Here is a 13,742-nt window from a genome sequence, read left to right on the forward strand (position 1 = left end):
CCTAAAGTTTCTACATAAGGTAGTCGATGGAAACTTAAGGTCTGAAGACCTGTTTCAAGAATTATCCTAATTATCCCTTCACATTCCTTTCCGTGTAGCACCAAATACCCACCTTTTCCACCTTCCCCGCCTTAGAGTGTCGAATATTCAAAGGTCCTTTCACAGAGCACCAGGACATATTTTAAGCTACTCAGCTTTGACAGAATAACTACCGATGTTCAATGGAAGCATCATTGTGACTCGTGTTCTCATTGGTTCTCCGTGAAACTCTGCACGGAACAAAATCTTCATTTGTTCAGAACTTCGTCTGCAGAGAATTGTGTGTATCTATGCTCAAATTTTTTTCTGCACTTTAAATTTTATTATGAATGACATACTAGTAGAACTAAGGGTAAAAACATACCGAAGATACCTCGCGGTCGAAGTCGAGGTTTAGTAGGTCGAGGTCGTTGCCTCGATGATGGCACAAAGTCACTGATTCAAATGAGTAAGCGCATGGCGGAGATATACGCTACATCGCGACCTACAGGTCGACCGCGATATTAATACCATAGAGATAGGTATTGGGAGTAAGTTTTATTTTATTTAATGCTTACACAAATGGTAGCAATGTGATGATGATGTGAAAATGTTAGGGGTGATAAGGTTTCACTTTGGTTTGGCGGAGGAGATTATGGGGGCGCAGACATGTTTTTCGCCTAGGGTATAAAACATCCTAGAGCCGCCCCTGACTTAGAAGACACCAAGCACGGCTGATTGCAAACACCTGACAAGTAGCGCTGCTTCCGAAATACCATTCACAGCCGTCTAGCCATCCTATCAAACTTTGATATATCACCATCCTTCCCCGTTCAACGCAAGCATTACACAGACTAGTCCAGTGAGATTCCGGTCGTTATTTGGCGAGCGGTTCTGCTGTGCCCCGTGGCTTTTACGTCAGCCCAACAATTCCGTTCAAAAAGGAGCGGGTAATCATAATGTATTGCTGGTCAGTGTATGTTTGTTGACTTTTAGTTTACTGAATAACTGCTCAGATACTGCCGCAATCACAGGCAAAAGATGATATAGTTGCAACCCCACATGTAATTTTAACACCCTAACACAATCTTCGAAACCTGAAAGGGCTTCTCTTTTGTTCTGACCCCCCGCATTGCGGGCTCGTTAGTTACGTCACTGTGTGAAATGCTTCATTTTCAATACATTACAATGGTAGCGCACTTAACCTACACTGAATCATGCTATTCCTTTAAAATGCTTTGATTAATTTCAGCTTTGGAAAAGACTTCTTTGCACTTGTTGATGCTACCGGTAGCGTTAAATACAGCTGAAGGGAATTACTTAAATCAAGCAGACTACTTGCTAAGCGGACGTTTTCAACAAACAGTACGAGATCTCACACTAATACAACTTCTTTTCTTTTAATTTCTGCACTCATAATGTTCTAAAGCAGAGTAGTTGCAGAATCGGTTAATGAATCTAATCTATAATGACAGCAATATTAATATATTTAGTGTTACTTCAGTAGTGCTGGCATCCTCTACTAAACACTTTATTAAAAACTAATTCAACTCAATGGCTCGGGTCTCCCGCATTGCGGGATTTGTGGGGCTATTATTTACGCCACTGATCACACACACACATACAAACACAAATTCTTCTTACATTAAGTATATTTTGTTTAGAAAGAGGTTATGTATCTGACGAAATTGTTGCTATGAACTTTATTGTTGAAGCTAAGTAAGTGTATGTATCTTGTCACGACTTCTCATATTTGAGAATCGTGATACATATTCACACTGAACTTTATACTTTGTGTACATATTACCACATACCCAAGTAATGATACTAAATGCAGTGATCAACTTAAGGTAGTACGATTTCTCCACGGAAGTACGTATATAGGGACTGAAGTAATAAAACAATTTTTCTTACAGATATAAAATATTCAATATATATCAGACCTTCCAAAATTTAATACACATCCTTTGAGCAGTGTTAAAAAGTCTTTATCTACGTAAACGAATTATATTTTCCTCACTCTTCATCTTGTATGATACAATCTTTCAGATACATTACTCTAATTCTTTAATAAATTTGCGATTACCTTACTATTGTGTTTAGCAACTGTTTTCACTCACACACTAAAAAAGTCACTTTAATTCCATAAAATTTCCAATTCTGGTTGCAAACTTAAAAGTAAAAGTGCTTCAGAGATATAGTTGATCAGAGAATCTCACTGTCTTATCTAGTTTTATCACTACTCATAGAAAACTGTTTAAATTAAATACAGATCACCAATCTACATACTATCTACAAAAATACAAAACATAATAGGATTGCACTTCAAAAACTAGATTATTTTAATATCATCATATTAAACCACCAAAGCTTACTTCACAAATGTTAACAAACGTACCACTTTCATTTACTTTATAAGCAAATGTTAAATTATTTCATTTTCAACAGCACTTAATAGTAAACACGCACCACAACCACTACTCCAATCAGAATCTTACATTCATACCATAAAACATTATTAACATTACATTTAAAAATATATATAAATGGCAAAATAAAATTAAACACAAATACAAAACACCACAATAAAAAAAAACAACCGTATCAATATAAAGAATGAAGTATGACGACGTAGAAACTTTACTAATATTAACAAAGAATAGTTTTTCGATCGTTATTTTTTTAATGAATAGTAATACATACGCCATGTGCTAGAGATAGTGTCACTTCTTTCTGACATGTTCTGTTTACTATTGGAACATTGTGTTTTGGTCAACGGTACTAGAATATATTGGTGAAATATATGGAATGTTGCTGACTACTACTTTTCAAAGCATCGTAGTAGTCCGAAAGCAGTAACGCTTTGTATTGTTCAATTGAATTTGAAGTATTCACAGTACAAACAGGGAATCGGCTACTATCTAAACAGGAAACCAAAATGCACTTATTATACTTGAGGACTTTTAAGGGATTTGACTACTGTTCTTCTGACTTTTAATCCTTAAGCCGATTTGTGTTTAACAAAATTTGTGAGCATCTACTGTAAGTAGCGAATGCAATGGCTGACGTCATAAGCAGCCTAATCAATCTACAATCAACATAAGAGTTTTCCCTTTTTAACTCTAATTACATCTTTTTATCTCAATCCATTTTATGAGAATGACATATAAACAAGTTCAGTAGGTAATACCGATCAGAAAATTACATATTATATATATATATATATACTTCAAGAAAAATCTTCATAAAATACTACTTCGTTACATTTTCATCCAACAATTTCAAGTACTTTACTTCTACAGGTGTAATGCCAATTCGTATTTCATGTACGGTATGGGTGCAATATATACATTCAAAATAGTAAAATGCCCATCTTACTCAGTAGCTTGCTGTTCACCATTGTTCTGCACACAATTGGGCTTACATCTGTTGACATCTTGGTTTTTCTGCCCACTGATTTACTTAACGAAATATTACTTTCTTCTCTGGAATAAACTGGTTTTATAAGTTTGATGTTGATAGTTTCTTCTTTAAATCTATGTATTTTTCCCTTACTAGTGAAAAATTTTACGATTTTCAATTTTTTTTAATATTTATAAATCAAATTTACGTTACATTAATTTATTTTTACAAAACAGTCCGCAGAGTCAAACAATGAAAATTCCCACTCACTTCAAAGAAAAACGAATTTATTTTCATATAAACCAATAGAGTGAAAAACGACGATAGTGTAAGTACTTTAACAACATTAACAATATACAACTCTGATAATTTAGAGACACATTACGTAGTTTTTCTTATAAAAGACGAAATTCCATTACGAAAACTTCAGACGGTAGAAGATAAACAAGTGACTGTATAAATATGAAACATTGTAGCACTGGTCACTTTCGATGCCAAATCTATCTCAAAAATAAATTCCCGACTTTGTATGACATATTTATCTACAGAAATCGTAATAACAATTAACAGTTATAAGTTATCAATTCACTATACACATTGTAACACAGAATCTAAATAGCAGTTGATATATCTCTCAAACATGAACGAAATAAGGTTTGTGCAAGAATACAAAGTAAATATAAATTAAAGTACTTCAGTTTAATTGCAAACTAGTTCTCTGTTTTCGTACCTTGATTATCAATACAGAAACCTTGGTTCCTGTCACCTTTCTCACACTAATATGAAGTGCCACTAGCATTCCAATGAAAATTAGGATTCATAAATGTCGTTAATGGTTTTCAAATATTACTTTTCAAAAACACATAAAAATTAAGTTTTAAAAAAATCATGGATTTAACATCGCCATACTTCATTCATATAAACTTTAATCTAAAAATAACAAGGTACATACTTTTCTGGAATAAAATAATGTTTTCATCTGATGGAATGAATATACAATACCATTCACACTACAAGCAAAAAAACAAAGTCTCTGTTTAAAAATTGCACCAAATCGTGCTCTAGCGAAATTCTTTAATAGTGCCAACATTCGATGAAAAATGGATAACAATTTATTCCCAACAACAATACGCAACCTGCAAATTAGTTTTAAAAAAATATATGAATTCTCTGAAATGCATAACAAGAATACAGTGTACATATGTACGTATATTCTGAACAATATATCCAAAGTAGTCCTACGCTTTCTTCTTCTTGTCTGCATCCCAGTAATATAATATCTGAGCAGCTATAACTCCATTTGCAAACGACGCACAGACGTAAGTAAATATTAATGTGGTATCACCAGTCTCTTGAATTGACGTAAAAATTCGCGCCAATGAACCGAAAAACAACATAAACACTGTAACTGCCGACAGCTGTCCTGTGCTTCCATTTTTGTAGTTGGACACGGCTTGAATTAACTGAAATTAAAAAAAGCAGAAAAAATAAAAATTAATTTACATTCTTGTTCAGTATGAAAAATACTTATTCCTAATAAATAATACCACATATCAAATCATAGATGGGACACCACCTCATGAAATCGAATTTCAAACTTACTTACTGCACTGTCGATATGTTGAGGTTGACAAATGTTCACCAGCAGAGATTTTGATCCAGAACCCTCTTTTAAATTTTTAGGATATTTTTAATGGAACATTATCTCTACGCTTACTCGGGTTAGAGAACACAATAGAATTATAGCTATTGCGGCCTGAGTTGAAGCTGGATATTTTGACTAATGTTGTAATTTCCCACGTGAAGATGTATCTTAGGATATACAGGGTGATTTGTTTTAACTCTCACGTATTTCATTTGGGTCTAGAATTTCTAACTGAGGTCCGATTTTCATGCGGTTTGTGGCAAATGATCAAGTAAGGATGGGAGATTTATGGGACTATGTTTATTGGTTTAAATTCATCCGAGGTAATATCGGCCACGCCTCAAGAAAAACCGCAAATATTCGCCAGTGTACCTTACATTTGGAATCAAGTACGGTGCGGTGTGAAGATTTGAGTTTTCTTCGTACATGGAAACCTTGCCAAGGTCAATGAGAGTAAGAAATAGGAAACTGGGTTGTTGTATTGGGAATTGTGCTGTATAATTCTGTGCTACTGTGTGAGTATAATGAGGACACAGTGAGAATAGTGTACTCTTTGGAGCTACATTAGTTTATCGTTAAAAGTTTTTGGTAAACGGAATCTGTTGTTGCTTCGCGAAGGTCATTTAGAAACAAATTTTCCTCACGTTCTGCACCAGATAGTAACATAATATACCTATGGTCGCTAGTAAATAAACTGGAAGAAACAGGATCCTGAGTGAGACAGGGAAGCATCGAACCCTGTAGGCAGCTCTTGTGGAAAATGTCATTTATCGCCTCCTTAGGTCGCCCAAGAAATCTCTTCGTTGTTTGTCGCAAGAAATCGGCTGCAGCTATTCAACATGGGTTTTTTGGGTGTTACCGCTAACACTTAATTTGTATTCTCACTAACACTTAATTTGTATTCTGCAATTTCGCTAAAAAAAAAATATATATATATATATATCCAAAACTTCATTTCAATTGCAAAGTACACTGGCGAATATTTACAGTTTTTCTTGAGGCGTGGCCGATATTACCTCGGATGAATTTAAACAGTAAACATAGTCACATAAATCTCACATCCCTACTTGATCATTTGCCACAAACCGCATGAAAATCGGACCTCAGTTAGAAATTCTAGACCCAAATGAAATCCGTGAGTTTTAAAAGAATCACTCTGTATATTCGGATTCTTCCCTTGTGTTGCATTGGAATCACCTAAACATAAATTGCCATCGGATTTGCACTCAAATATTTGCATTTTAAAGTTATTGTTGTTATTCCATTGATGTTGCTATTATGGATTTATTATTTGTGGTAATATTTTAGATTATGTTTCATTTACGATTTGAGGCTTAATTTGTCATCGTATTTTCGAAGTTTGACGAAGCTGTCAAATTCTTCTTCTTCTTCTTCTTTTTTTTTTTATTTTCAGCATGCAATGGACTTTATCGAAATTGCAAAGTTTTATCGAAATTCTTAATATATATATATATATATCTTCTGTGCTTGGAAGCTTCAGTTGCCATTGCAAGATCTATAATTGCACGTGAAAATATGATCGTACGCCAGCATCGGAGTAGAAACTAGCACTAGATTTCTGTTATTAGTGGAAAACGTACTCTAAACAAGACTGGCGGAATAGTGGCCAAGCAAGTGGCTGACACATCAAGAGAAATCTAATTTTTCAGGTCTTCAATATATGATTGCTACCTTGATGATGGGTCCTGAGATTGTATGATTTGAGAAAATGACCAACAATACAATACGTATATGAGAAAGCCCACAAGAATACTATGAATTACTGCAAGTCTCATGTAATGTGAGGGATATTTTCCGTTTATTAATAGTGTATCTATTTAGGAACTAAATCACATTCACAATTTGGACGAATGGGAAATAAGTAGTTACTGAACAAAAAACAAAATGGACCCATCTTTTATTTGTGGAGAATGTTCCACTATCCGAAGCAGAAAAGTTGACATTAAGGATAAAACAATGAAAGGCAAACTACATTAATTTAAAGAAGATTTAAAAGAAAGAAAGAATACCAAAACTGTAAAAATGTATGAGGCACCCACACAAGGGAGGATAAGGAAAAATATTACAAATAACGGATGGTCTTAAAACAGATAATTCCTACGTTAAAACGAATAGGTTAGCTCAGGATCATAGTGTAAGAAATTTTATAATTTGCAGCAAGTGACCTGACTCTTTGGCAAAATATTTATAGATGAGTTATACTGGTAGAGACACTCGCTTCCACTTAATTCAAGTAGTTCCCTAACTGCCATATAATTTGGACGTAAATTTAGTTACGTTCACAACTTCCCATGTTCTGCTGTCCTCCTCACTTTTAACTCACCAGAGATACTCATGCTGAAAAACATGAATTCCGGAAGAAACTTTTGAGTGACCCTGTACTAGTATGTGACATTTTAATTCTGGTAGTAAATTCATAGTTAATAGGTTACTTTCAAAATATCAAACGACAAAGAGTATTTCTCTCTCATGAACAGAGGTAATGATCAATTTAAAAATTAAATTATACAGTTAATATATTTAACTTCGAACACATGAATCCTTATTCTGTGTTCTGTAACATTCCGTATAATAAAATACTCTCACACTACAAATAAATTACATAATTTGTAGGTATTTAGGTTAATCAATCTATTACAAGATTGCCTTGAATACTCTGCGTTGACAAAGTGTTTCTAGACGCTTTAGAAGATAAGAAAGAATAATGTCACTCCAACAGGCAAACAAATTCTCTCCTCTCGCTTTCCTATATACGTATATATATATATATATATATATATATATATATATATATATATATATATATATATATATATATATATATATATATATTCACACATTAATCCTTGATGCAAACTTGACAAGCATCCATCCCTGAACTCTTTTCCTTCATACAACATAAACTACACTCCGTGTGTGGCCGCTCCGCGCCTTGTGTCATATTTCAAAAGACGGATTTTAGCCAAGGAGACCAGTGTTGCCGGTCTACATGTCATTCGGCAATTTCCATCAATCAAAGATGCATAACTAGGAGAATGAGATTTGGCAACATTAGTCGTCGCCGAGTTAAACCTCAATCAAGACTATACATCAACGGAGGCTTCTAGTTTGCCACCGTTGTTGCCACATCCACCTGTTCTGGCAAAGAGGTTATCTAGGGTTCATCATCATCTTTCTCTTACGACGCACCTGCATTTTGGAAGCTCAGAAGCCCCCACGGCTTTCGACAGGAATAACAACAAAATTTCTTGTCACATATAACTTCCTGTGTCACTCAAAAATATACTTAAAACGACTCACTGTTCCTTTCTTCTTCAAAGGTGAAAACATATTAAAACATATACATATAATAATTATTTTTCCAGCAGTTCCTAGGATATTTCTTAATTGTCAAAATAAATAAATAAACCTTTTTTTGTAATACGCACTACTATTTAGGAAAACGTCTGTAAGATGTATACAGGGTGAAACGAACATAATATACTCGACCCTAGAGACAATACAACTCCAAATATTTTTTTCTATACTTGTCCATTTGCGCAAAGATGTTACTACTGCGCTTTGTGTGTATGTAGCATTGTCTGGCAAATGACTAACTAGGTTAGCAACAAATTGCAAAAGACAACCAGGAACACTTCGTATGACACAGAGAAGAACATCAGGGTTATGTTTGCAACTTCCTCTCTGATTGTTTCTTCAACTCTTCCACATTGCCTACTTCAGATGCAAAACCTTATCCTTTAAGCATCCCCAAGGGAACTTAAATTGGGTGATCTGAGAAGAGACTATTGAATTACCGAAATGTGAAAGAATGTTACCTGAAAACACACTGTTGTATGGACTATGAACAGTCAAGGATGTATCATAAAACTGTATACACACATTTTCTGTCATCGTCCGTCCTCACGGTGTAGCCCAACTCTCCATTTCCGAAAATACCCGAAAAATATCCATTTGTCAAATATATTGTTTCGCAAGTAACTGTAAGAAATGCACACAAAGCGCAGTAGAAACCAAATTTATGTGGTGCTATGTAAACGAACAAGTATAGCGAAAAATATTTGAAGTTGCATTTGTCTCCAGGCCCAAGTATACAAAATGAGTAATCGAAAATGCTTCACCCTGTATATTAAGTGTGTCGTTGGTTTTCAGGACGTCATAACTGGTTTGAAGACTTATTCATTGACAAATGGGAATATTTCATATACAACACTTTCTAAGTAAGGTTTAAAATACTTATTGAGAAGAAAGTCAAACTGCACAAAGAGAGACATGCTTAGATTGTTCAAACATGACAGTCCATAACACTCTATAGAATTTTTAAATTAATGAAGAAAACATGTTTACATTAAAAAAAAAATGCACTTTTATCTAGAAGGCTACGTAAACAAGAATAATTCCAGAGTGCAAAAATTACTCCATTCGGATCTTGTTACTGTTTGGTGCGCAATATGATCCTTGAAGATAATCGACCAAGTGATTACTAATGGAATTGTAACCATTGCTCGGTATGTAAAGAGCTAAATGCTTCATGCAAAATGTGGCATGACTATATCGCACATAGGGTGTTTTAACATTGTGACGACATTATTGTACTACACTATGGGTGGAAAGTGGCGAGAGAAGGGGTTCTCTACTCTTCTTTCCTTATCTCAATCTCGTGACTTTATTTAAGGAGCTCCTGTAATGATGTATAACCAGTTCTCAAAATACAGCTACCGCAAGGCAGCAATTAAACCTTGTCTAGAGATATGCTCAAGTTTACGGTGACAAATCCTGTATGTCACCCAGATCACCTGACTTCCTGTGAGGAAATCCCTATAACACTAGCACTGCCCATGAGACGAAAAATTTCACGTCTCGTGGATGATACTAGTTCATTCAAGCCTTACATCTCGAACACTATTTTAGTGTTATATAAATCATAGTATAAAAACTACAAATTGACACGATAAGAAAATTTACATAGTGTTTAAAGCTACACAAGTCATTACGCAACATACTCCAATAATAAACATGGTTCACATGTTCTTATCCTTCCTGGACCTCTCGTGACGCGGAAGGATTCTGGTAATTTCTAGATGAATTTAGAAAAAAAAAAACGGTAAAAATTTTGTAAATAAATGTACACAATGAGACGAAACAAGCTTTTCGATAATCAAAAAGCTACGACATTTCTCCAAAATTTATGAGACAAGACGAGACGAGAAAATCTTATTTTTTGTTTCATTGGCAACATTATATAAAACATATTACTTCATAAAAATTCTGTGGATTGTTGTACAGTGTCACTCTTGGACCTTATAATCTATTTTGTTGTTTAATTGTATTCGATCGTTTTGTTTTACATCATGTATTAGAAAATTATGCAGGAAGAAATGCAATATTATATATATATATATATATATATATATATATATATATATATATATATATATATATATATATATATATATATATATATATATATAATTCTTTGCGTATTGACACACACACACACACACACACACACAAATTAAAAACAAATGGGAGACTGATGAATTACTTGTAATAAGCATGAAATAAATTAGAGAAAACTAAGTTTCTTGTGTGCTTCAGCATATTCTTTCCACTATTATACTTCATACTTCCAAACGAAACTACCTGGTATTAATTACTGCTTGAGTTTAGAAATATTTTCGAAGATTCAAAGACGGATAATCCTGAAGAAGTACTCGTAATTGAATACTTCCCAAGTGCTCAGAAAAGCACGCCATGATATGTTAACATCTGAAGCTCCCTGTCTAAACACTTCAAAATATGAGTTTCTAATGACATGTACGCAAGAACCAGCACCCTCCAAATTTCTTTTCCATTGCAACGAAGTCAATCAACAAAATCTGCTGTTAACCTTAATTTCTTACGGAAACAAAATTTCAAAGCTTATATTAGATGGATGGGTAGATGATGCTGCAATATCACACACAAACACTACTTTGTGAATACACGCATAGACATATATATATCTATCTATGTGTGTGTGTGTGTGTGTGTCCAATTGATGAGAATGTGATGACATGAGACTAAGTTTCTGGAAGAGATCAAATGAGGCAGAAAAGACTGGAGGAAGACATCTTCATCCCTTCAATCTCTCACTTTTAGTCTCTGTCTTTTCTGCATCTTAAGAAGCAGCTTCTGAACTCCCGAGCTTCATCAAGACGGCAACTCCAGAAACAAGCCGAGTCATTAACACTACCGCCTCCTAATGGCATACGCAATTAGGCGCGGCCCTCATTAATTGGAAAGTTGGAAGGAAGAGTCTGTGCCTGGGAAACTTGGCTGAAAAGACACGACGGGTGGGAAAAGGGTTTGGTCTGAGAGTTGCGAAGGTTTTCCAGAGAAAAAGAGAAGAAAAGAGGAGGGGATAAGGTCTAGTACTTTGCCAGCTACGAGTCCCAATTCTCATTGCGAAAAGATGCACCAAGAAACTTGATTAAAGCTGCCAACTGAACTACGAACTCACTAAGTAAATGGAATAATAAAAATAAAAAATGAATGAAAGAAGTGTTCCCGAGAAACACAACTCATCTAATCTACTGCTCTGCTCAGTCTAGCGACAAGATGCAATGGTTTCTTCTGTCTCCAGCAAACTTCTCACAGTCATAATCAATGTATTAAGTATCTTGTTTTGTGTATATGCGAAGCGCAAGTGTAAACACAAGATGCCTGTCTTTGACATCTTATTTATCCAAAGATATAGCATAATCTTATAAATATCTAACGTAGGAATTGAAGTATAGGTTGTGGAAGCTGAAGCGCGGTTTTATTGTCATCATAAAATTAACTTTTTCCTGGATCTATCTTTAACATCAATTTTCGTTCATACTCCCTTCAATGTGTCAGAAAAAATTCAGCTCTCTCTTAAAATCACTGCTAGGCAACGTAATAAGAAAAGTATGTCTTAATGCGTTAACTAATGAAACTCAACTATGCAACGTAAGGAATATCTAGTAAGAACAGAATTTTATATTATATATATATATACACAGGGTGTTAATGAACTATACCGACAAACTGTAAGAGGTGATTTCTCATTAAGATAAAAGTTTATATCGAACTGTGGGGGAAAATGCAACACGTGTTATTTGGAACACGAGGAACTGTGGAATTGCCGACCATATCAGAGTAAAGGAAGTTATACATATGCCACACGAAACCCCCGCAAGGGATTCTTCACAGGGTGTAATTCTCAGAAATCTTCCGAATAGAATTCCCAGATATGCTAAGACTTAAAAGGTGAGTCCAAAATGGGCAATATGCAAGCCTTGACAGCACTGAATACGAAATGCGTCAATGGAAAGTGTTAGGGACTGCCCGCTTCACAGTCTTTCGTGTTCCGAATAACACGTGCTGTGATGTATTTTTCACGTTTTTGGATGACTCCAGCTCCAAAACTACGAATTTCCCCTAATATGGAATTTTGTCTTATTTTGGCGAGAGGAATCACCCCTTGAAATTTGTCGGTATAGTTAACATTATGTATTGACTCAAAAGCGTCAATATTATTGACTAGCAGCGTTCACCCCGCTTCGCTGCGGTCACCCCGGAACGCAATAAACTTTGTTACTTAGATAATTTTTACTTTTTCGCTTTCAAATTGCAGTAAATGTTAACATTATAGCGCCTGTCATTTATGTTAACCCGCCGAGTGACACGGTCATGCGGGTTGCATATAAATACGTTTATTTTTACCTATGATGAACTAATAACAAAGGATTTGTACGTATGGACACTTGAATGGTCAATTATCTCAAGACACTGGTAATTAAAAATTAAAGTGATATGATAAAAACCATCTAGGGTCCAAATCCTAATAACCCCCCAAAAATAAAAGAAATTGGTTCAGCCGTATTAGCGTGATGAGCTAACAAAGGATTTGTGCGTTCTCTTTTATAATATAGATTATTTTGTTCTTAGGTGTTTAGTTTATTACATACGTTTCTTTTACTTTTTAATAAACAATATTTACATGAATATTTTCAAAATCTGATACATTGTGCTCAAAAACCAAAGTTATACATTTGATCAAACAGTCGAAATTAATTACTAAAGCTAGGAATCAATCACAAGATATGCGCACTCGTGGAAGACGGAATAGAATTCCAGGTAGCTTCTGTGTGACTCCGAAGTTTATCTAGTGTTGAACAGTCACCTAGCTGTAAAGTCAAGGATTTTGTTAGCAACCACATATGATAATCGGGATATGTTAATCGTTAATCGGGATTAGGTCAGGAGACTGTGAAGGCCACTCCTGTGAAAGAAATCCTTAATTTTGAAACCATTCAATGGTGATAGAATACAGTCATTTTTAGATCGTTATCTTGCTAAAAGACAACATTCTGAACTGTCACTACTCGAGACTATCCAGGAACTTCGTCAGCATCGCCCCAGACTCGATTTGCATCTCCATAATATCAATTTACCTCTAACAAACTTGAATTTTGGTTCTATATGATAATTCTGAAATTGTTCGTCAACCGTTCTCTACGTTTATTGCTTCTCATGACACCTACACCGGTTAATTTTGGTTTCGTAAGACCATCTACTTTTGTATTCTACACTGAATTCCTTGTAGCGCTGGGTGAAATCCATATGCAACTCCGGTGTCTTGCGCTTA

The 13,742-nt window shown here is 34.8% G+C and overlaps 1 protein-coding gene across 1 annotated transcript in view; it reads right to left on the reverse strand.

Annotated features, from left to right (window-relative positions):
* Positions 1 to 1,689: 1,689 nt before the first annotated feature.
* The window catches only part of LOC145692936 (mannose-P-dolichol utilization defect 1 protein homolog), a 253,385-nt gene continuing 241,332 nt past the window's right edge, over positions 1,690 to 13,742 (reverse strand). The window contains exon 5 of the mRNA XM_081768515.1: positions 1,690 to 4,883. Coding sequence (XP_081624641.1) covers positions 4,659 to 4,883 — 225 coding nt within the window. The 3' untranslated portion in view covers positions 1,690 to 4,658. The remainder of the gene's footprint in view (positions 4,884 to 13,742) is intronic.

This window comes from Thermobia domestica, chromosome 8 (assembly GCF_964235325.1).
Source record: "Thermobia domestica chromosome 8, izTheDome1.hap1.1, whole genome shotgun sequence".
Taxonomy (NCBI): Eukaryota; Metazoa; Arthropoda; class Insecta; order Zygentoma; family Lepismatidae; genus Thermobia; species Thermobia domestica.